The sequence below is a fragment of the Sphaerodactylus townsendi genome, linkage group LG01, assembly GCF_021028975.2.
Source record: "Sphaerodactylus townsendi isolate TG3544 linkage group LG01, MPM_Stown_v2.3, whole genome shotgun sequence".
NCBI lineage: Eukaryota > Metazoa > Chordata > Lepidosauria > Squamata > Sphaerodactylidae > Sphaerodactylus > Sphaerodactylus townsendi.
This window is the reverse complement of record NC_059425.1, coordinates 82,086,067-82,110,655: the sequence shown is the minus strand read 5'-3', so window position 1 is coordinate 82,110,655 and position 24,589 is coordinate 82,086,067. Positions and strand designations below refer to the sequence as shown.

General features: G+C 40.5%; 1 protein-coding gene across 13 annotated transcripts in view; it reads right to left on the bottom strand.

Moving 5' to 3' along the window:
- Positions 1-24,589, bottom strand: part of RGS7 (regulator of G protein signaling 7) — a 228,464-nt gene that overhangs the window by 46,822 nt on the left and 157,053 nt on the right. For all 13 annotated transcript variants that reach the window (XM_048485428.1, XM_048485436.1, XM_048485443.1 and 10 more), the window contains 2 exons: positions 7,559-7,665; positions 4,954-5,005 (listed from right to left, as the gene is read on the bottom strand). In XM_048485428.1, the coding sequence (XP_048341385.1) occupies positions 4,954-5,005; positions 7,559-7,665 (159 nt within the window). The remainder of the gene's footprint in view (positions 1-4,953; positions 5,006-7,558; positions 7,666-24,589) is intronic.

Sequence of the window (24,589 nt, the reverse complement as noted above, 5' to 3'; positions counted from 1 at the left end):
AACTGGATTTGATTCCCCACTTGTCCATGTGAGCAACAGACTCTTGTCTAGTGAAATGGATTTGATTCCCTGCTCCTACACATGAAGCCTGCTGGGCGATCTTGGGCTAGTCAAAGTTCTATCAGAACTCTCTCAGCCCCACCAATCTCACAAGGGGAGAGGAAGGGAAAAGGAGTTTATAAGCTGCCTTGGGACTCCTTACAGGAGAGAAAGAAGGGTATAAATCCAAACACTTCTTTTTCTCTTCTTATTTCACAACCCAGTGAGTTAGATTAGAGTGAAATAAAATGATTGGTTCAAAGCCACTCAATGCGTTTCATGGCAAAGAAAGGATTTGAACCTGAAGCACCTCGGTTCTAGCTTATCACTCTAACCCACAATGTCCCCCTGGCTTTACATGCCTAAGACTCCAGGCGAATGGCTGAAACTCAATTTAGACTGGGGTAAGTGTTGTTGAGAGAAAATAGGCTTGCATGGCAGTGGGTTATGCATTGCACTGATTAGAATTCCTATCAAGAAACATACATAAGTATTGTCAAAGGCTTTCACGGCCAGAATCACTGGGGTGCAGTGTGATTTCCGGAAACCACACAGCACCCCATACATAAGAAGAACTTCTGGATTTTTGTTCCTGGCAACAGATTATAAACACATGCTGACAAAGAAGTCCCTTTTCAAGTTTCTATTTAGACATTTTGAGGGGAGGGAGTTTTTTTCAATGCCAGCAACTTAATTGTACCTTCGAACTGACTGAAAGCCCTTGTTTTTGTTTTTTGTTTGGTTTTGCTTTTATTTTTGGTCAGACCAGATAATTATGAGGTTCCATACTATGAGTGGATTAATTGCATTTAACATAGGAATTTAACTTAATAGGAAACCCACAGCTTTCTATATATAGCTGGGAAGCTGAGTCAGTTCTGATAAGAGTTAGGCCATATTTACAGGGAAAGGAGAAGAAAATAAGTACTAATTTTTAGGTCCATATCATTGTTCGTGCATAAAGTGCTGTCAAGTTGCAGCTGACGTATGGCAACCCCAGCAAGGAACTTTCTTGGCAAGTGATTAAATAGAGTTAGTTTGCCATTGCCTTCTTCTGCAAAGTCTTTCTTGATGGTCTCCTTTACAAGGGAGCTTCTAGAATTAGACAAGATTAGACTACACTACACTACCTTCCCTCGGTCCGTATCATTAGGCCCTTAAAAATGTTCATAGTAGGGCAAACTCACATCTGTTGAAGGTTTATTTGAGGTTCTCATCAACTACGAATGACCAGAAAAATCTGTAATCTTCACTTAGCAAGGGCAAACTTCAGTGATGTCAATTTGCACATGGAAATAGTCACTTCCAATCATATACCATAAGCAGACCTTTCCAATCATTTACTGTAAGCAGAACTTTTAAAAACATTTTTTCAATAAAGGCGATTCCAATATTTAGTTGCAAGTTGAGTCATAGGTCACCAAGTAATGATGAATCACTGAACGCTGTCTGTCAGCTCTGAGTTGATATGAGATAGGCAAGGGATTGCTAGGCCTACTGTATCTGAAGAAGCATAAATGAATGCCTGGACTGATTTCCCATTTCCCAGGAATGGGGTCTTCCCTGGCCAAGATCACTTGAATGGACTGTTTCCAGACAATGAGTCCTCAGGCTCACTTTGAAACCTGAATTCTACAAAGGTGCACATAGGAACACAGCACTGATATTCAGTACTATAAAAGATCTGTTGAATGTTCTAAAATGGCTATTTATTTAAGTCTTTTATAGTCTGCCTTTCTCACTGACACTCAAGGCAGAGTGCACAGTGTAAATCAAATACAATCGACAGGATGGGACATCTAATATACAAAGCAATAGGGTTTGGATTTTAGAAACCTGGAATCTGATATTAATTTCCTGAAAATTACTCCATGCTGTTTAGTATGTGTACCACAGGAATGAATTCTAGAGCTGTAAATACTATGAAGACATACACAAACTAATAACAATAGCAGATAGTCCCCCATTTCCTTGCTCTAGACTTCCAATGCTCTCCTTTGCTACACTGTTTACCAAGTTCCTTGAAAAACAAAGATCAACAAATACTTCTGCTGATCAACTGTTCCAGAGCACAGGGCTAGTAACAAAGATTCATGACCTTGATCTACAGATCTACAGATAAGCTATAATGGTAGTTGGGCATTACAATGATAAAAGACAGAAAGTAAAAAGCATATGAATTCTTGGGCTTCTGTTAGATGACAAATATTTACTTGCTTCATCATCATTCTCTCTCTCTCTCTCTCTCTCTCTCTCTCTCTCTCTCTCTAGCTTTGTTCTCTAACCACATTTCACACAGCAGGTTATCTTGACTCCTCCCATCCCCAGTCTTTGATCTGATAATATTCCATCACAGTGATGACCCTGTTAGTTTTGCCTACCTGCAGACTATCAGACTATGGGACTTACAGAAACACTTCAGTCTTTTAAAAACATGAGTCATTGGAAAGAAAATAATCTCCTTCTAGAGTCCTTATATGATTACTATAGAATTATTCAAGGTTCAGGACTTTAATTTGTAAGATATTACACATGCCTAATTTTTTGCAAGCTGCCAATATTCTAGAAGAATATTGCCATTTAGATTTCTTGTAACATTTAGCAATAATTTTTCTTTTAGCAGTTGAAGCCACTCTAATACTTTTGGGTATTGATTTACTAATTACTGCAGACCCACTTGTATTCTCAAATAGTATCTGGAGCTGTTTTGCATACGACATTAACACAGTACAATTGATCATAGGGTGAGGAAAATGCATAGTTTGATACCGAAGCTGGGTATGTTTTGGTCAAGGCTAAATTTAAGTCACGGTTTAAGAGGCTTTAACGCCACAATTTGCCTTTCAATCCCCGAACTGCATTCTTGAATGTGTACAGAGCTACGATCAAATTGCACACATTAGGATCCTGATGAAGGGCATAATATGTGCATACTGTTGAGCCCTGAAACTTCTCACTTCAGAAATTCACAACAGCCTGGAGTGGACTTCAGGTTAGAGACAACCATGGACCCAATGATGTGCATGCAGAAATAAAGGTGAACTTGCACAAGATCTCATATAACACCTAGTGTATTCCTCCTTATATATTATAGTTGCAGGAAATACAAGTGAGGCTTTAATTTAGTCCAAGTCTCTCTCCTGAGTTTCCATTTGTGCAATAGCTCTAATGCAAGCAGAAATTTGTGTTGGATCAGACCCAAAGAGCATTCAAAGGCACAATGACCTGCAAGAGCAATTTTTCCATGTATAGAAGTATGTTTGCCAATCAGAATTGTCATGCTTTTCCTGAGCATTTCAATGCCAGACTGTTTTTTAAAAAATATCTGTTCACGTTCTCTTCTAACTTTGGCCCACTCCTCACAGGCTAGTGAAGAGGCTGCACACCAGGATAAATGACCCTGGTGCAGCCCTGGAGCTGTTTGCACGTGGCTCATGGAGGCACCTCCACATGGAGGCACATCCTTTTTTTAAAAAATGTACCTTCTCTTCCCTGCGCAGCAGTGCAGGGACAAGGCCCCCATGGCTATGGCCACACCTTGGGGGTTGGAGGGCAGGAGGCATGACCCCTCATCCCTGCGGAGGTAAGAGAAGCTAAGGCCCCTTCCGCACACGCAAAATAATGCATTTTCAAACCACTTTCACAACTGTTTGCAAGTGGATTTTGCCATTCCGCACAGCTTCAAAGAGCACTGAAAGCAGTTTGAAAGTGCATTATTCTACATGTGCGGAATGAGCCTAAGTTTTTTTTTTAAAAGGATGCACTGAAAAACGGCGTCTCCCACCTGGTGCATGCAAGATGGTGTTTTTTAAAAACTCATTAGTTTAGCAAGTTTCAAAAACAGAAGTTGAAGGGGAAAAGGACAGTGCTGTCTTGTTTCAGAGGCAGCAGCCATGAGAAGTTCTTCCCCAACTGCTGTTTTTACCGGGCACCAGTGTTATTGGCCTGTGTGGAGTGGGCCTTTGAGAATTTCCTGTCATTCAATGTGTATCTGTGTCGCCCTATTCATCTTTGTCCCTTTTACCTCAGCTGTATACTCCAGAGAAGTGAAGAAGAAACATCAAATAGGAATGGCACCATAAATTTTCAGACTGCTCTAAAAATGATTGCTGAATTTACATTTAGCTGCATTTACATTTAGCTGAACCAGTCAACTGCCAGCTTTTAAAATATGCTAAAAATATTTCATATTTAATGCTCAGTCTGATCCCTTTAAAGTTCTGTTGAGCCCTGGAATGCATAAAATATGGTAGAAATAGCAAGACAAAATTAACCCAATGGACTCATTTTGAAAAATTGGGGCTCTAGGAGGAAACTAATTGACAATTAATTGTCATCTTTGATAAGAATGCTATGAGATTTTCACGTGATAGACCTTTATGGTTTGTTGGTAGAGTTTAAAGTAAAGATCCCTATAAATAATCATGAATGTCTTATGTAAGTCAATAGGATAGTCACATATATGGCCATTTATGGCTTTGACTACTATGGTTTACATTCACAGAACTCATTGACACACATCTCTTGTATCTGCTCAGAACAACTTCTCAGCTTGACCATTCTTTAGCCAGCTGTTAGCTGTTTTTCCAACCTAGCAAAGACCGCAGAATTGCTAGCTTCAGATTCTCTTCTGAGTCACTGCAAATGTATCATTGTAGGCATTAACAAAGGATTCGGTAAAAAGAATGCTATTTTTGTATTCCCAGTTCATGTGCAGATTTGACCTCTGCCTTAGTAAACTTTGTAAACCAAAGCCAATCTTGAGCTCAGCATTAGCAGTTCTTGCCCTGGGTTTGGAAAGTAAGGCTGGGAAGAGTTTAGGAGTGCTGGTTTTAAATGAAAAAGATGGTTATGAGATTGTCATCCATATAATGCAAGACTCCGGAGTGAAAGAGAAGAGAGATCCACACTGACCATAATCTGTGTTTTCCGGCTCCCAGCAATTGGACGGCCAAAAATAAGGTGTCTACAAAACAAAACAAAACCTTTACAACTGGAATGTGTTTTAGGCAATACATTGCACCATTACAACTGCTTTGCTACATAAAATTAACTGTTTGGGAGAGATGCTAGCACTACCAGCTGAATGCATTTCAATATCATACTGCATATCAAAATAAATAAAATACCTGTGGATGGTTAATTTAATCATGTACACCCAAATGTTTACAGAAAAGGGAATTAGATACACAATAGACAGGAAATTGTCATTGTTTTTGCAAACAATATTCACCACTTCTAAATGGCAGAAGAAAATGAACACAAGTCTGAAAACAGCTTCCATCTTAAAGGCACTCCCTTCTGTACACTGCAGTAATTGTCCTCAACTACATACAGAGCTGAGTGCTCACACCTGCTGTGGATTCAGAGGGTAGCCTTGAGCTAATTACAATCTGTGGGCCTGACAAAAGCTTGCACAAAACAATGAGGAAGAAGAAAAAGACCAGCCAGCGCTCTCACTGTAGTATGGAAGAAATAAAGCCACTATTAAAATTCCCACCAGCTAATATCAGAGGCCCTGAAATATTTCCAGCCTTTCTTAGAGGTGAGGTAGGCTATTCTGAGATGCATGGCTTTCTTGGTGGTGGCACTAGGGTTACCAGTTGTGGGCTGGGAAATTTCTGGAGATGTCTAGCCCCCATATAGAGGCAGTGTTAGGATTTTACAAGTGACTCCTTTATTCGGTCAAGCAAGAGTTAACTGTTGAAGTCACATGACTAGAATCATATGAGCTTCTGGAAAGATCTCTCTGTTTCTTGTTCCAGCAAAAGAGAGGCAGATAAACTGTACAGACACCCAGACTGAGCACTTGCATCAATCGAGTTTACTGTTAATATATTCTGAGTAAATTCATTCGTTTTCCACTAAAGTTCTACAAAACAACTCACTTGCATCTCTGCCCTATTCTGTACTCTGCTACTTCACTGCAATACAACAGGCTGGCAACCCTTGGTGGTTTTCCAAATGTGGAATAACCTCCCTCAGAGTCTACAAGAGCCATCCAGTTCAACCCCCACCCAACATACCCAGCTCCCTAAGGTCCCTTCCACACATGCAGAATAATATACCTTCAATCCACTTTCACAATTGTTTGCAAGTGGATCTTGCTATTCTGCACAGTAATATTCAGCTGCAAAGTGCACTGCAAGTGGATTGAAAGTGCATTATTCTGTATATGTGAAAGGAACCTAAGTCCCTCTTGATAGGGAATGGATTGCAGACCTTTTACCATTTTGGTTGCTCTCCTCTGGACTCATTCCAGCTTGTCAATATCCTTCTTGATTTGCAGTGCCCAGAACAGGACACAGTATTCCAGGTCTGACCAATGCAGAATAGAATGGTACTATTACTTCCCTTGATTCTAGACACTAATCTCCTGTTGACGCAGCCCAGAATCACATTGGCTTTCTTAGCTGCCACATCACACTGTTGACTCTTGTGGTCAACTAAGACTCCCAAATCCCTTTCACACGTACTGTAGTTAAGCCAGGTGTCACCCATCTTATTTTTGTGCATTTAATTTTTTTTTTGCCTAAATGTAGTACTTTACATTTCTCCCTTTTGAAATTCATTTTGTTAGTTTTGGTCAGAGTCAACTGACTACTATGGGATTTTCAGGCTGTGTAGCTGTGGTCTGGTAGTTTTGCTCCTAATGTTTAGCCCACTTCTGTGGCTGGCATCTTCAGAAGCATGTCACAGCAAGTTGTGTTTCTCTCCATGGCACAGTGTGGAGTGATTGTGTGGTGGGCTATCTGCTTTATCCACCTCACAGGTGTGAGCAAAGACCACCAGACCACAGCCACACAGCCCAGAAAAACCACAGCAGCTAGTATGCTAATTAACACTTTTTTATTTGTAAGCTGCTCTGGGAATCTTTTGATGGCAAGATAAAAATTCCCAAATAAGTAGACAAACAAATTGAAGATAATTAATAATAAAGTCAACTTTCCATGATACTGCTCTGTTTAAGACTATTTTTTTTAAAATTCATCTATCTCAAGATGAAGAACTCTGTGCAGTTCAAAACATATTGGCTTATTATTAATTTTCTGATAAACTTCCACTCAAATGATATTCTGACTTTTTATTCTGTTATGGTTGCGTCCAGCTCTTTCAATAGCCATGAACACAACAGTGCAAGACCTCCTCCGTGAAAGGGGAGGTCCCAAAAAGATCAGTTACATCCCTTAAACTCCCCCTGCATCACTGACCTTTGACCAGGTTTGAGCAATGCCCAGCCCAGCACAACTTGCTCATGATCTAGAATTAAAAGCCCACCTGTCTCATTTCAGGTTGATCATAACTGGACCACCTGTGCTGAGCAAGGCTGCCAAGCATCACTATGGAAGATGTGCATGGAAATTTATCCATCTTTTTTACTTCTATACACAGATAAATTGATGCATCTCTCAATCATAACGTACTTGAGAAATGAAAAGCCACTGGGCTACTTCATTTGCAATGAAGAAAATATTTGCTAACAAATGTAAGCTCAATTAAATAATGCAATAATACTTACTTGGAACCTGTAAAAAGTACCATCATCCTTCAACGTTAGAACATGGTCTGAGATAGGAAAGAAATATCCATGGGCAGCCATTAACGTTCCCAAATGAAGAGCTTCCACTGTAACAGAGAAAGATAAAACTTATGAAGGATATATTTACTCTTTTTAACTACAAGGAAAAACCATTTGATCATATCTGTTGCTATACTCTTTTCCACTGAAAGATGACAGTAGAATTATATATTAATTTGCCATTTCCTCCACCTTCTTTGTTCTAGAATGCTCCACTTGGGTCCTAGTGCTTACCTATTTCTGCCCCCAAGGCACCAGGACCCAAGTGGAGCATTCTAAAAGAAAGAAGGTCCAGGAAATGGTGGATTAATATACAACTCTACTGTCACCTTTTGGTGGAAAAAAGTACAGTAACATTTTCATGTTGTTGTTAAAATAAAATCTTCAGCTAGAATGTAGAATACAAGATCATACACTCCTTTTTTTTAAAGATAGAACCTTCTTAAGAAACAGTATACCCTCTGACCCCCACATGCTGGCACAGAGATCAAGAAAAGGCCATTCCCTTCTGAAAACTGTGATTGTTTTGTTGGACAATGTTTTCACATTCTAAAAACCACTATTTTTTTTTCAAAAACTCCATCTGAGACATACATCAGCATGAAGAACTGGTTTGCACAAAAGAAGCACTCCAAGAAGAGATCCTCCAATTAAGAACATCCCAGCAGCATCTGCATCTGTGAGGCATTATCTCATATAACTTCTATCTGCACCAGGGACATTTAGGGGAACTGCAAGCCTGCCGTTCACCTCTTGTGCCCCAGCTCTAACCCTGTGCATGTGCAGAAAGCCCTATGTAAGAGGTGACACTTCTGTTGAAATGCAAATGACAGCAAATTAGACCCTTCTGTTGAAATGCAAATGACAGCAAATTAAAAGCCTTGCACCACCCTGAACCACAAATGCTATTGTAACCCCTATGTAAGAATGGGATGACCCAAAAAGGGGTGGAGTCTGAAAAGAAGCAAAAGACTGCAGAACTCATGAGGTTTGAGGAAATAAGGCTACCAGGCTGGGATCTTGATTTATTTTTATAAGTCCTTAACACCTTGTTTAAGGTAACTGCAAAGTTGTTGGGAACTAGTGGAAAGGGAGTTGTTTATTTTTACTGTGTTGTAAATGTTAGAAGTTATTGTTTCAGGGTTTTCTATGTATATAGTTGATAGGAGTTCTTTTGGGGACTTTCATCATCTTGAATCCCGTTCACCAAGCCTCTGAAGTCTTCAAAAGCCAACCACCAGCAAAGAAGAATTGGACTTGGCATTATCAGTAGACTGTAAGTATAAGGACTTGAAAGGCAACTTAACAGGACTATAAAATGTTAAATGTTAATGTTTAAAAAGTGTTATCTGTAAAGAGAAGTAAACCATTTTGTTTTAAATTAAAATAGTTCTTTGCAACTCCTTTCAAGTTCTGTCCCACAGAACCCACAAATAGAAGTTACATTATCCCAGTACATTTATCAGTCACTGGAGTCCAATGGTGGAGCTACAATGGGATGGGGACAAATGCCCCGGGTGCACGCTCAGGAGGACAAAGAATTGCTCCCCCACCCCTCCCCTCAGGCCACCTCCACGGCCCACAGCAGCCTGCAGCAGCCCCTATGGACCAAAGCAGACTGCTTTTTTTGCTTTAAAAAGTTAGGTGAGGAGTGTTTTGGGGTGGTGCGCGAGAATGGGGTGCGGCCGCCATTTAGCCCCAATGCCATTTTTCCTTCCTATGGCACTGCTGGAGTCAAGTCCCTTCAACCATCTCCCACAACTGAGATAGAAAGAATGAAAACGATCAAATCACATTCTTTTTTAGGCTAACAAAATAACAAAGGCTCATTCCGCACATGCAAAATAATGCACTTTCAAACTGCTTTCAGTGCTCTTTGAAGCTGTGCGGAATAGCAAAATCCACTTGCAAACAGTTGTGAAAGTGGTTTGAAAACACATTATTTTGCGTGTGCGGAATGGGCCAAAGCTCAAATATTTGAGCAACACCTGCGGGGTGGGGACTGATGCTCTGATTTCACAGTGGCAAACTGACATTATTTCCTGTTTCCCCTGTAAGTGACATCAGTGTGCTAACACAATGCTGGTGCATGGCTCCATTCACTAACAAAGCAGGTTTCCAGATCTCCTGTTATAGCCCTGTTGGGCCCAAGTAATGATGGTGCAGACCCAGGAGCCATTGCCCATTATCTGTCATGCCATAAGAACATAAGAACTAGCCTGCTGGATCAGACCAGAGTCCATCTAGTCCAGCATTCTGCTACTCGCAGTGGCCCACCAGGTGCCTTTGGGAGCTCACATGCAGGATGTGAAAGCAATGGCCTTCTGCAGCTGCTGCTGCTCCTGAGCACCTGGTCTGCTAAGGCATTTGCAATCTCAGATCAAGGAGGATCAAGATTGGTAGCCATAGATTGACTTCTCCTCCATAAATCTGTCCAAGCCCTTTTAAAAGCTATCCAGGTTAGTGGCCATCACCACCTCCTGTGGCAGCATATTCCAAACACCAATCACACGTTGCGTGAAGAAGTGTTTCCTTTTATTAGTCCTAATTCTTCCCCCCAGCATTTTCAATGAATGCCCCCTGGTTCTAGTATTGTGAGAAAGAGAGAAAAATTTATCTCTGTCAACATTTTCTACCCCATACATAATTTTATAGACTTCAATCATATCCCCCCTCAGACGTCTCCTCTCCAAACTAAAGAGTCCCAAACGCTGCAGCCTCTCCTCATAAGGAAGGTGCTCCAATCCTTCAATCATCCTCGCCATGACAGCTAGGAGTGAGTTCCTGTGGTGTCATGGTACTTTCCATATTCTGCCAAGAAAGTGTTTGGCTAGAGAACTGGTCCTGACAAAGTGCAATTTTGGCACAAAAAATGTTGGGGAACTTTTCAAATGTGTCTGATCATCAAATAACCCCATCTCCACAAAGTATATGACTCAAAAAAAGGAACCTTAGGCCATCTGTACATTTTGTAAGAACTGTGGGAAACTGCAATCCAGCTTGGAACTTCTGTTAGAGACAGTGAAAACTTAGATGGAAAATTAACTAGTAGATAAGGGGCTCTTCACCAATTCAGGAACTGAGTAAACAACTTACTCTCTCCTTTCTAAACCTAGCAGGTTTCTCCTCCTCTCTTCTAACTTTTCAAAAATTTGATGTGGAATTACAGGTCAGATCTTCAGAGGTCAGGTAGTGGAAACCTACTTACACAATACGCAATACACAAACAACTTTTCTGCATATACAGATGGCTGCTATTGATGAAGGGCATGCTGAGCAAGAAAAATATATATCAGTCTAAAATAAAAATTTGTAAGCAAGGGAATTCAGTCAGATTTTGCTGTATGTTATATTTAGCAGCAGAAATCTGTAGAATGAGGCTTCTTCAATACAGTTTTGGATTGCAAAAATGGCAGATGGGGATTAGGAAAACAACTCCCTGCTGTGAAATACATAGGGAAAATACAGCAAAAGAGCATGTCCTGAAAAGAAACCTTGGAAGCTATTTTTAAATAAACCACCCTGGAAATGATTCCTACAATAAAAGGAGCCAGGAATAGATTCCTAAGAATGCTTTTTGCACATGATGCAAAAGCAATCCAGCCCTTTCCACATTCTGTAACGCAACGAACCAACTGATGGGAGCTAGAATGTACAATCGATTTTAGAAGTCTCTCTTCTGCATAACAACAGCAGCTGCAGAATCCATCATATTCATGGAAACAGACTCTAATCCAGTGGTTCTCAACCTGGGGGTTGGGACCCCTTTGGGGGTTGAACGACCCTTTCACAGGGGTCACCTAAGACTCTCTGCATCAGTGTTCTCCATCTGTAAAATGGATAAATGTTAGGGTTGGGGGGTCACCACAACATGAAGAACTGTATTAAAGGGTCACGGCATTAGGAAGGTTAAGAACCACTGCTCTAATACTACTTACAGTGTTCCTGTGAGGCTAACATTCTAATTTGCACTCTTAGGAAAAGGTGGCCCACAACTAAAGTAATTATAAAATCACAAACTTGTGTGGATGGCTCCAGCACCTTGTGAGGGTGTATAGAACTTTGAGTCTTTACAAATATTCTGCAGGAGGGATTTGCTTTTTATTGGGTTGCCAATCTCCAGCCTGGAGATTCCTCAGTATTACAATTGATCTCCAGACTACACAGGAAACAGCAGCTTTGGAAGGAAGACCCTATGGCATTATACCCTTGTGAGGTACCTCCTCTCTGCAAGCCCAGCACTCTCCTGACTCCACCTGCAGATCTTCAGGAATTTCCTGATCCAGAGTTGGCAATCCTAGCCTTTTAGTGAATTTGTTTCATATTTAAACCAACTCACATGTATGAATGGATTGAGATTTCTCCCCTACTCTGTACTGTTTAGACAGTTGCATTATCTTATGCAAAACAAGGGGAAAATGAATTTCATGCTTTGTTTTAGGACTTTTAGCTTCATTTACTGAATGATAGAGAGGAACTGAGCACCCTTACTGGACAAAAGTGGTATGGCACAGAGGCTTCTCGTACACCATTGTTATCACCCTATGATTGCTAAAAGGTTAGAAGTGCCTGGTATTGTGCTAGTGGAGACATCACTAGATGCTTCTTTAGGCAGTCAACTGTGTGCCTGCAGAGTTCTGTGGGAGCCACCCTAATAACTCTGCGATCACTTCCTGACCTCTGGCTTAACTCTTTTTCAAGAATCTGAGACTGAGATGCCAAAATAATTTACACAGATATGTTGATCTCAAATCAGCTCTGCTTCAAACCATGACCTGAAACTGCAGATGCAATGGGCATTTGTGTGGTTCTGTGGTCGAGTTCAGCAGAGGAGACCAGGACCCCTTCCCCCTAGCATTAGCATGAGTCCCTGAAGATGTTCATATCATATCTAGGTAATGAATGCACACATTAGATGGAGCAAGCCTCAGGATTGGAGATGTTGTATTATGCATGTGTGGTTAGTGAGGAGGTTGTCCTAATTGACTGAGACACATTCTAGACTTTCCTTGTATATCAGTTTTCCCAAGAACATTAGAAATGTATTTGGAGAGCTGGTGGCTAAATTAGATACATGGTTTGAGGTCAGTGTGAAAATATGAGAAGCAAAGAAGAGTGAATGAGACTTGTGTGGAACAATACAGGATACAATGCAACTCTTTGCCTTCTCTCAAGTCCAGAGGTAGAGAAAAAGCTGCAGGGACAGGAGGAGACAGCAAGCAGCATGTCCTTTTTCTGGAGTCCTACCTGATTAGCTGGTAGAGGGGAAAGGACACTGTTGTGTGATCCCGAACCCTCCCCCCCCCACATCTTAGTGATAGGAGCCAGATAATGCTCCCTTATTTTTACAACTCCTAGGGAGGAGTCCGGCCGTTCCCTCTTTTGGAGGAGGTTTTTAATGAACTGGGTTATGGGACGCCTGTTATTATTGTTTTGACCGCTGTTTTAATGGATTTTAATGGATTTTAGTAAATGTGGTCACTATTGTGATCCTTGTTATACCTTGTATATATATTGACACTGTTGTGCACCGCCCAGAGCCCCTTGGGGATGGGGCAGTCTAAAAATCTAAATAATAAATAAATAAAATAATCAAGAAAAGGAGGGACCCTGAGACCATTCCTCTTGAGGTTCATTGGATGGGGGGTTGGGTGGGGGTTAAAATATTTCTTCGGTTGTTTAAAATGTGTATAAGCCCATCTTTCTTCCACACAAATGGGCCCTGAGCTGGGTAATAAAAGCAAAATCATATTTTTTTAAGAAGGCAATTTAAAAAACCCAGATCTTTCAAAATTCCTTTCTGCTTATACTTTACATTGAAGAGCCAGATTATCACATAATCCCAAACCTGGCCAAAGCTTTGCAATTCATGCTCACTGAGGCCTGGCAGATAAGGCCCCAATAATGCACAGCAGCAGTAAAGGTGCTTCAGAATTTGCTTCACCCCCTTGTGAACTGAGTTATAGCTGGCCTGTTACCAATGACAAAGAACTATAATTTTCTCTACAAATGTATACATTACTCAATGGGAAAAGGGCACTGGTTATCTTGCTGGAAGGTCATTTAAAAATAATTTGTTAATTAGAAAAAAATACAAAGAGCACCTGGAACTAGAGATATGGCTGACTTTTTCATATCAAAATTCAAATAATAAATACTTGTGTATATGACATTCCAAACTGACACGAAAGAATGATATTCTTAGCAAAGCAGAGCACATTCAAAATAATAAGTTTCAGAAATATGAAGACAGCTTCCACTTTCAAAATATAAATATATAGCTTTTGATTTATGGTTAACTATGATAGTTGAATGCGAGTATCAAAGAGATTCCCTTGATCTGCATTTTGTGTATAGAAGCTTTCTGTTTGTCAGGGATGACATGGAGCAGATGCTTCATTAATGTGTGCTCTCAACAATTGAGTGAGAAGCAGTGGGTCCTGTACTGGCCTATAATACACAAGTAATACAGTTATCCCTTCCACATCGCTGGGGTTTGATGTGTGGAACCTCCCATGATCCAGAAATCCGGATTAAAATTTTTGGCACTCTCTTCATACCAGAGAAGTCTGAATTTTTATACAATACCATATTTTTGAGTTTTTGAGTTTTAAAACTGTTTTGTGTTGTCTACAGCACAAAAATTATCATTTAATATCTTATGCTGGCCTGCAATATATCAAAACTGTGATGGGGAAAACTGCGATGTGAAAAGGATAACTGTCATATGGAGATGGAACAGGGCTTTTTATAAAGTTCCTGTCTTCTCTAACTTTTATTACTGTTATTATTATTTGTGCCCAGATGTGCAGAGGTTTCATCTGGTGAATAACCACAGGACACGTCTCCAGGTCATACCCTGAAATTGTGGTGCCGTTAGCTTTAAAATGTGCCCCCTGCAGGCCAAAACGTGAAAAAACACCAAAAATACCAAAAAAAATCAAATGGACCCGAATTTTTCAGATATACCCGAATATTCGGGTTTATCCGAATATGTTATTTATCCTATTCAGGCATACAGATAATTTTATGCCCAAATAAATCTGAATTTTATCGGATTTCTACGGTATTTACCAACCCCTTGTGGCTTGTCTAAACCTGATGCCCATAATTTTTTTAGATAACCCCAATTTTCCAATTATGAGAGCAAATTTCCACATTTTTAAAATTACCACCTGTCTCATAACTCTCACCTGTGCCTCATTTGACAGGCATGAGGCATTGTGCCACTTCTCATCTTGCCCTCTCCATAAAACCAGAGTGCTAGATTTGCCACATACATTTTTGTAGAGTGCTATAGAAAAATGCAACATATTTTTAATGTGCGATTGGCAGAGTTTGAATTTTCACTCCTTGCACTTTTGAATTGTCACTTTTAACATCTTACGTTGTTGGAGATTCTGAAATAAATGGTTATGATAATGCTTTATAAATGTAGATTTTGCTATGCGCTTGGATATAGAGTACAATGGAAAGAGAATGTTGTTGCTAAAACATGTCCTCGGAAAAAGTGGCTCTAAGCTCCAATAATCTGGGAAGTCTTGTTTACAAAGCATTTGGTTAGTATAAACTGCTTTCATGAAGTAGAATTTTCATCAGGTTATAGGAAACATACAGAATATGAAGGGCATTGTATTGTCGAAGGCTTTCACGGCCGGAATCACTTGGGTGCTGTGTGGTTTCCGGGCTGTATGGCCGTGTTCTAGCAGCATTCTCTCCTGACGTTTCGCCTGCATCTGTGGCTGGCATATTCAGATCCTCTGAAGATGCCAGCCACAGATGCAGGCGAAACGTCAGGAGAGAATGCTGCTAGAACACGGCCATACAGCCCGGAAACCACACAGCACCCAAATGAAGGGCATTGTTTTTGTAAACATGAAGCAGGGAAAGCAAAACATAAAAGGCAACTAAACCACAATAAACAAGAAGGAAAGGTTACATCAAAAGCCAGTGTGCTCATTATCTCAGTTGTGAGAATTACACAATGTAACATTGCATTAATCAAAATGTAAAACTTGAGCTCTGCTGAAAAATCCAGGGGGCTGCCAAATGCGAAATAGGCTAATGAGAAACTCTTTCCAATGTGATCCTGATTTCCTAATTTTTGTGATCATCAGGAGGCTGTCCTGCCCCTGAAGGGAAAACAAGCCACTCAGATGAGCCCATAGGAGTGCTGTTCCAGCATCCACTCCCCTTTGAGTAGGAGGATTGGATGTTGGAGGGAACACAGGAGAAGAGGCAGTGGAATTCTGCCTCTGGGAGAGAGCAGTGACAGCTCAGGTCTGGCTCAGGACAGAGTGAAGGGTAGCTCTGCCTGGTAGCATAGCAGAACAGTTTCACTCTACCTCTGGGAGAGAAGAGAGTGTTCGATTGTTAGGCCTGTCTCTGGTGATGGATGGACCTTGAGGAAAGGGCAGGCTGGTGTGAATGGAATCCTGTGTGTGAGAGAGAATACAACATAACAGCTAGTCAAAAAATGTATTTTTAAGCCTGAGAGCATTTTAGAAAAGCCTAACTACTATCTGAAATCATAACCAGTTTAAATTTTTGTGCCTTAGCCAGGTTTCTACTTTTTCTACGAGGAGACATGTGCTGCTGGTTTGTTCATTTAAAGCCAATGTGCAAATAAATAAACATTCTTAGTTGTTTACATAGTAATGCAGCCTCAGTGAGCTCAATAATCTCTCTGTGCACCACAAAACTTACCCGGCAGCAGTGAACCCAAAGCTTATACCCTTGGTACCTGTAGAACACCAGGAAATTGAGGGAAAGGTTCATAGTTCAAAACAAACCTAGATCCCAAAAATCTTAGGAGGTTGTGTGTATCTCTTCAGTAGGAAAAAAGACTTGTCACAGTAACCACAACAAATGTATCATAAGCTAATGCATACAGCCAACAAAAGTGCAGTCAACAAAAAATAGCCATCCCACTACTGGTCAAAGCAGATCAGCTAGCAATCTCAAAATATACAAAATCAAAAAGCTTCCTTTCCAATAAATGTGGTCAGGATTATAGCCCAAGGAGGTGCTCTGAATCAGTTGAAGAGATCTGCGTATGACAATAGGTCCTTCAGAAATAGATGTACACTGAAACCATTATGCTGATCTGGGCTCACTGGAAGTGGCTGAATGTACCTGGCGATGCAGACACAACCATCAAGGTATGAGCCTACATCTAAAGCTAGATCAGGTAGCAAATCTGCAACATGTTCTTTATATTTCAGCCAGTCTTTCTCACTACATATCACAGACTTATAAGGGCCAGTGTATTTATTATGGAGTACACAGTTTGTGACTTCAGTACCCTCCCTGTAATAACGAGGCACAAAATGTGAGTTTTTCCTCAATTTCAATGTAAGTAATGACTTTCCCCACCCCCAACTTCTTTGTCATAAAAAGTATGCACCTCTGCCAGATCCCTACATTTGTTCCTAAAAAGGCCACGAAAGAGGTAAAAGCAATTGAAAACATGTAATCTCTCCTTGGACATTATCTGAATGAAAAGGGTATGCAGAACACTCTTAACTTTAAGCACTCAACCCCAACATTCACTCTTGAGCACCAAATTCTTTGAATCTCTTCAGGAAGCTGGAAGAAAAATTAAAACACAATGCAATGAAAAGTCCCAACAAGCATCATTGCTGAGTGGAGAATCTGAAAACAGGCGTCATCACTTGAATTCTAGTTCTTATACCACACTGGGTGTTAATGGCTACTAGGCTCTCTAGTCTATTACAATATCAGAAGCTAAATCACACCAACAAATATGTGCTTTTCCTGAAACTAGATCATCACTGTTTCTTTGTGAAGAAAGATACCAATGAAAGACATTCAGAGATAAAAATTAGGGAAAGGTGATCTAAAATTATCTGTGTTAAAAGATAACATTTCAGATGATTCTAGCCGAGGCTGTCTCTCTTCAGAGTGATCCATTACTTAAAAACTGGCTCCTGTAGAACACCCATAAATCCGCCTGTAGAAGGCAAATCAATATCAGTGTTCTGTTGCTGCTTTTATTATTTCTTCAAAGCTAAGATTCAGCTAATCTAGTGGAGCGGAGTCACAGTTGGGAATACTGACATCATAGGAAATTTGTGAGGTGCTTTCATTAGATGCCAGGATGTGTGGCTTAGGGGATTTATCACAAAACTTTAGCCCAGTTTTGTGGTAAACATAATCATCACTGCAAAGCTATGTCACTTTAATGGATGGATAAGGCATCTGTTGAGTACAATTTGTTTATTTAAAAGCTTAGTGAGAGCTGAAGTCCTGTGTCCCAATCTAGGAGTACTGTGAGATTATGTGCTGCTTTGGTTGTGCACTCTGAGAAGTTTGCTTTACATGTTACCCAAGCCATATGGAAGACACACTTACTTCTCAGCTGGGGTAACATTTAAATTGCCCACTGGATGTGAAAGAAATAGAAGCCCTCTCTGATGGAATGCCAATTCTAGAGATGTGGCTTATACTCATGAATAAACAGCTTCCATGAACCTTGAGTAAGGTGTGAATGCCTCCAGAGTCCCTTTCTTCCCACCTAACAGATGTTTAGTGCTGCCAGCAGTTAGAAAGAGAGGAAACAACTGTCAGTGAGGTACCTCTAAACCCGTGGTGGCGAACCTATGGCACTCCAGATGTTCGTGGACTACAATTCCCATCAGCCCCTGTCCCATCAGCCCCAATTGGCCATGCTGGCAGGGGCTGATGGGAATTGTAGTTCATGAACATCTGGAGTGCCATAGGTTCACCACCACTGCTCTAAACAAAAACACAATAACATGGTTATAACAATGACATTATGATTTCATGGTGGACAGAAATTTGCTGGCCTTGTGTCCATAATAAAACCATTCGACATGGTGGACAGAAATGAATGTCAATTACCCACTACAGCCTATTCCCCACCCTCGTCCCTCTCCGGTGTGAAATGCTGTGCCAGAAATGCTCTTGCTTTCCCCATGGAAAGTGAGAAGCACACACAGGGCAAGAGGAAGCGCGTCAGGACAAGAAATCTTGCCCCAACATGCCTCCTCTTTCTGTGCATTGCAAAGAGGAAGCACATCGGGACTAAATTTCTGCCAGAGTCCCTTTGGGTAATTGGCCGAAAAATCAAATTAAATGCAGAACATATTGATCTTCCCCAAAAGCTGTTTTCTGAAGAAAGACTAACAAGAACCATTCAAAGAAAGATTAAGAAAGAAATGAACATAGGAGTAGTCTGCAAGCTCTTCATGGTCACTGTCTGATCTGCTGTGCTATCAGGAGTCCAAGAGAAGAAGTCAAAGGACAGGAAGGACTGGGAAAGAGATATGAGCATAAAGAAGGCAGGGAACTGGCTGAAAGAAGAGTTGGATTTATATTCCCCCTTTCTCTCCTGTAAGGAGACTCAAAGGGGCTGACAGTCTCCTTTCCCTTTCCCCCCCACCCCCACAACAAACACCTTGTGAGGTAGGTGGGGCTGAGAGAGCTCCGAAGAACTGTGACTAGCCCCAGGTCACCCAGCTGGTGTGTGTTGGAGTGTACAGGCTAATCTGAATTCCCCAGATAAGCCTCCACAGCTCAAGCGGCAGAGCGGGGAATCAAAGTACACCTGCTCTTAACCACTACGCTACTGCTGTTCCTGTTTCAAGAGGCAAATGTTTCAAATTGGAAATAGTGGGACTCCACCCCAAGTTGGTGCAGGCATGGCAGGCAATGAGCAGAAGCCAGCATGGATTACCAGACCAACGGAGGTCTTATGGTTGTAGTTCACAGATATTTGGCTCATTATTCACATTATTAATACATCAATGTATTACAGAATAAAAGAAAAAATACTAAAAGAAAGTCCACCAAAAGACACCTGCCAAGGAGCAGAACAAAAATGGAGGTTGGAGAGGACAAAAAGAGGGCCGATCGGAAAAGTGGGAGGAGGGCAGGATGATGCAAGTGTAGGAGTGACTATTATGGGTGGGGAAAAGTAGAAGAGGGAAGGGAGGAAAAAATCTGAAGAAGGCATTGTACACAGATTTACTTTGCCTTCCCTGCAGTCACTTCAGAGCAGTAGGGTAAGGGAAAATCTAACCCGAATCATATATCAAAGCTGTTCCATAATTAAAAATCTGTTCCAAAGCAAAAGGCTGCTTGAAGCAGGGAATACATTGATGTGTAATAGTGTGGAAGCAGCATTAAAATAGTGTGTTTTTGAAACCTTCGCTTTGAATCTTCCATTCATTGCTTCAGTTTGTCACAAGCTGAAATAAGGACAATTTTAAACCAGCTTTGGCATATAATTGAAGCTAAAAGGTTAATGATAGTTCTCACATGATGAACCTAGTAATTCGTCAGATTGGTGCTTTGGTACTAGAGTAAAATGGAGGTTACATGGCACACTCCCATTTGTTCTGTACATTTAAAAATTATACATTGAAAAAAGTGCTGCAAAAAGATTTTGGAGCTGATTACTGTGGCACAGATACAGGAATGGATGAAAGCACTGGATCCATCACTGGTTTTTTCTGCTGGCTAAAGTGCTCTATCACACACAGTAATTAATGCTGGGATAACAGAACCTTATTAGTATGCTCTGATCTCACACATTATTATTTGTCTTCACTAGCACTGATTTTGGAACCAGCCAACACAGGTGCCATGGCTTCCATGAGTCATTCTGAGCTATACCATCTTAGTGAAGTTTCCCTGTTCTCTGCTCTTGCAGTATGCAGTGGCCTGGATTGCATAGACAGATCTGCACATACAGTGGCAGATGAATGCCTTGAAATCCATTCTTGTGGACAGAATGGTAGGTTTGGTGAGGGAATAACTCAAGGGAAAATCTAACCCAAATCATTCATCACTTGCTAAGTGATGAATGTTAGGGGGAATATTACTGGACCTGGCTTTGTGAGTGGAGTCGCTGGTTGGTGCTGTTGGTAAGAATACTTTTCATCAGTTACTTTTAAAAAATTATCTTCTTTCTTGCATATGGCCAGTCTAGCTATGCTGGCTGATGCTACTATAATTCAGTGTTAGATTACTGTAATTGCCTTTGAAGACAACTGGTCCTGAGTGCAATTTCCTGGTTGCTGGCAGGAGGCATTAAATTTAGCCATATTACTGAGCTGTTGACAAAATTGGCTGTTTCTGCATTTAGTTCAAAGCTCCTAACCACCTGGGACCTACATTCTTGCTGAATGCCTCTCTGCATCTCAGCCTCCAAAGACTATAGGAGCTCTTACAATCCCAATGCCAAGGCTGGTTAGAACAGTTTCAGTTTGTTCTGCGGCTTTTTCAGTGGCATCTTTAGGGTGATGGTGGTGGTATTTTTTGAATGGGCTGGCTAGAGAAGACAGGAAGTGCTGTATCTGGAAACCTGGGAGGGGGGAGGCTGAACTTTTTAAAAGGGCCCATGAAAATAGACCAATCTTGTGCTGATTGTCTGAACATGTTGTTGCTGGTTTTCAAGTTTCCGCAACAATGCTTGAGTGTACAAAAGAAAAGTAGTGTATAAACATTTTAAATAGATGAATATAAATAAATGAATAATTATGGGATACTGCAGGCATTGCTTTCCACAACAGCATAGGTGTTTATCTGTGGCAGTTATAGTATGGTGTGAGGCATACTCAATACTGATGCTTGAATACCCCACAACACTCCCTGCATGAAATATTACCCTAACCCATCTCTACTAGCAAATGTAACCCAGTTTTTCTGCAACTGCTGTAAAATAATGGCATGTTTTCCATTATTGTAACAGATCCTAACAAGATACCATAATATTGTTAACCTGTTAGAAAGACAATAACTTTACATTTACATTGTATGTTACAGTATTCTTTGATATGTAGATGGAATCTATCCAGAACCTGGATAAAGGCAAGTAGAGGGGAGAGGCTGTCCAAACCGTCATCTCTACTAACATTGTAAAATTTCTTGGAAACCTAAGGTATACTAACACCAGAATCAGCTTTCATTTTACAATTTCTAAGCCTCATCCCGCTGGGGAAAAGTTCATAAATTGTGATTCTGGTCTCCTTCAAAGGATTGGATAGAAAATCAGATTATCCATTGATGAAATTCATCCATCATGTTCTTTGAAACTGTCCTCTGAGATAACTCTACAACAGTTTATGTTGGGGGGAAAAGAATTACATATCCTATTGGAATTATTGGCACAATGTAGGAAACACAATCTTCTTGAAAGTATTGAAGTTAACCCTAGCTATGGGAACAAACCTGAACATTTTAGATCTTGCATAAAATCTTCCATGACAGCTAATGGCCACCAATGCTTAGAAACTTGGGCTCATTCCGCACATTCCGCACATGCACATGCACTTTCAAACTGCTTTCAGTGCTCTTTGAAGCTGTGCGGAATGGCAAAATCCACTTGCAAACAGTTGTGAAAGTGGTTTGAAAATGCATTATTTTGCGTGTGCGGAAGGGACCTTGGCTTTGAGTTACTTCAAAACTGAGAACCATTTTTGTAGTACCTCTTAGTTTTTCAATAGAAATTTTGGTTCAGTTCTGTAGGGAAGAACACAGTAAGAGTAAAGACTGCATTTTGAATGATTATTCTGTTGAGAAATCTAGAAATGTGTTCCGAGCTTCTCCTGCTGCTGTTGTGAAAACAGAAGCCCAGTGCACAGGAGCAAGTGGGCAGGAAGTGATGACAAAGATGTTGGTTTAAACTGTGTCCTTCTGTAGGAATACAAAACTATTCTAGTTCCATCAGCAGAGAAGGGCAGCATAAACTAAAAGAAAGAAATGCAAACCATATGAATAAATAAGGGCTATTCATAGCTGCTAACCTGTTAACACCATATCAGTGAATCTCCGAAGTGTGAAGACAAGATCTTGCAGTTCCCTGCTCTGAAAAGAAGCAAGCTGTGAAGTAGTAGATATCTCTGACATTAATGCTATGCTGCTCGAGGGCTGTGAGGGCCTTCTGCAAAGGATTTTAGAAAATATTTGACCATAGCCAAAAGTAGTAATTGAACAGATATCACCCAGAAGCATTTGTCCTGAATTTTTAGGTTACCTCTAACATGTAGCACTTAGAGCTCTGTCATCTTCACTCAAACAGCCTATGAAATAGGTTGCTACTGGTGGCATTTTACACAAACAAACTGAAGCTGAAAACCAGCTATTTGTTCAAAAGCCAACAATAACTCAAGTCCCAGCAAAGAACCCAACAGACTTGAGTTCAAGACCAATCCCAGCCATCTGATGGTGCTGGCCCTGAGTCATAAATGAATGAAAAACAAAAGTGGCAAGAAAGAAAATAGGGAAGCAATACAGAAGAAGTGGAAAAGTCTGACAGCGTTTTCTAGTTCAGGATGAAACTTCTGTCCCTCAGTAGCATGCATCATCTGAAACTTCCTCAACTCTAGCCTGAACTTTTGCCATTCATTTTTTATACTAATTAACAGCACAGCTAGATATACAAATTCTACCAACTGCAGCAGCTTTCCACTAGCTACCTCCTCTGCAAAGGCCCCAAAATGCTCCAGTTGCTAGTCAATAACCAGCTGAAGACTCATCTGTCACTGGAAGCAGCTCTCTTGGTTGTTAAGACATATAGATGCTCCATCTAAAAACAGTGACAGAAAATAATGGTGCTCAGTGCTCTGTAAGATTTCTATTTACAGTGGTCTGTGAGAACTGGACCGTATGCTCAGTTACACAGTGAAACTGAGAAAATATTTTCACTGTGTTTCTTGCATTTCTTCTGCAAATCATTCTCATAATAAATTTTGACTTGAAAAATTGATATGATTTATTTTATACCTTTACTTAGGCAAGTTGCTAGGAGAAGAGAGGAGCTAATGCTGGTTCGAAGGGGAAAGCTACTTGTTACACAATAGGTGACATAACTGTGACCAGGCAAAATGTTTTTTTTAAATAAATCCAGTCAGATACTGCAGGAACCTTGGCTGTCAAGACTGGGAGCAAAAATGATACAGCCACTTTTCCACTGACAGGATAAAAAGCAGCTGATATGGTGTGTGAAAACCTTCAGGAAGGTATGGAATGTAGCAGACAGATTAGATACTATCCAAGTAGTGAGGTAAACTACAAGGGGGAGAAGCAGATTTTCATTCCCTAATAGCCCAGAGATAGAATGTTGGGATAAAGAATATTATTTTCAAAAGTTGGTGAAAATCTATTTCAGACTTTCTAAGTTTGGATATAGATATGGGCTTGTATATGGTCATTCTGTTAAAAGATGCCCGGTCATTGGCTAATGTCTAAAAATTTGGCCAAAACCCAAGTGTCATACGAAATCAGACATTATTTCAGTCACAGCTGAAGCCTGATGGACCTGTAATAAATCCCAGTCATCTCCACAAACCACAGAAATGCTTTTGTAGGGGAAATGCCCCAGCTGAAGGATTAAGAATGGAGGAAGTTATATTTTTTGTATATCTTCTGGTTTACCTAGATACATATAAATTAGTTACACTATCTTTATAAGGGTTCTCTTACTAAAAGATTTATAGTTTTATGCGAAATGTTAAACTCAGTTGAGGAGATGACTAGACTCTAGTAGAAAATTATTTTTCAAATCTTAAGCATACTGATTTCCCATTGGTGAGCAGCAGTAAGCTTTTCATACCCATTTACAACTCCAACATTCTTCTTTAACCAGCTGTCCCTAGACAGTACTGATGATCTATTTCCACCTACAACACAGCAGATAGTATTCATACAGATTTTTAATCAGCATAGGTAATAGTAAGTACATGCAAAATGATCTGCAAGTATCACCATAGCTGATAGATCCCCATCCATAAGCCACACTTTTTGTGAGATTCATAAAGACACATTCCAGAGAGCTAAATTTGAGTCTATTAACACTTTAAAGGCCCTGATCTGGCTAGCTCATTCTTTTCAGATCTTGGAAGCTAAGTAGGGACAGCCCTCGTTAGTACTTGGATTGGAGACCACTGAGGAAGTCTGGGGTCACTACGCAGAGGCAGGTGGCAA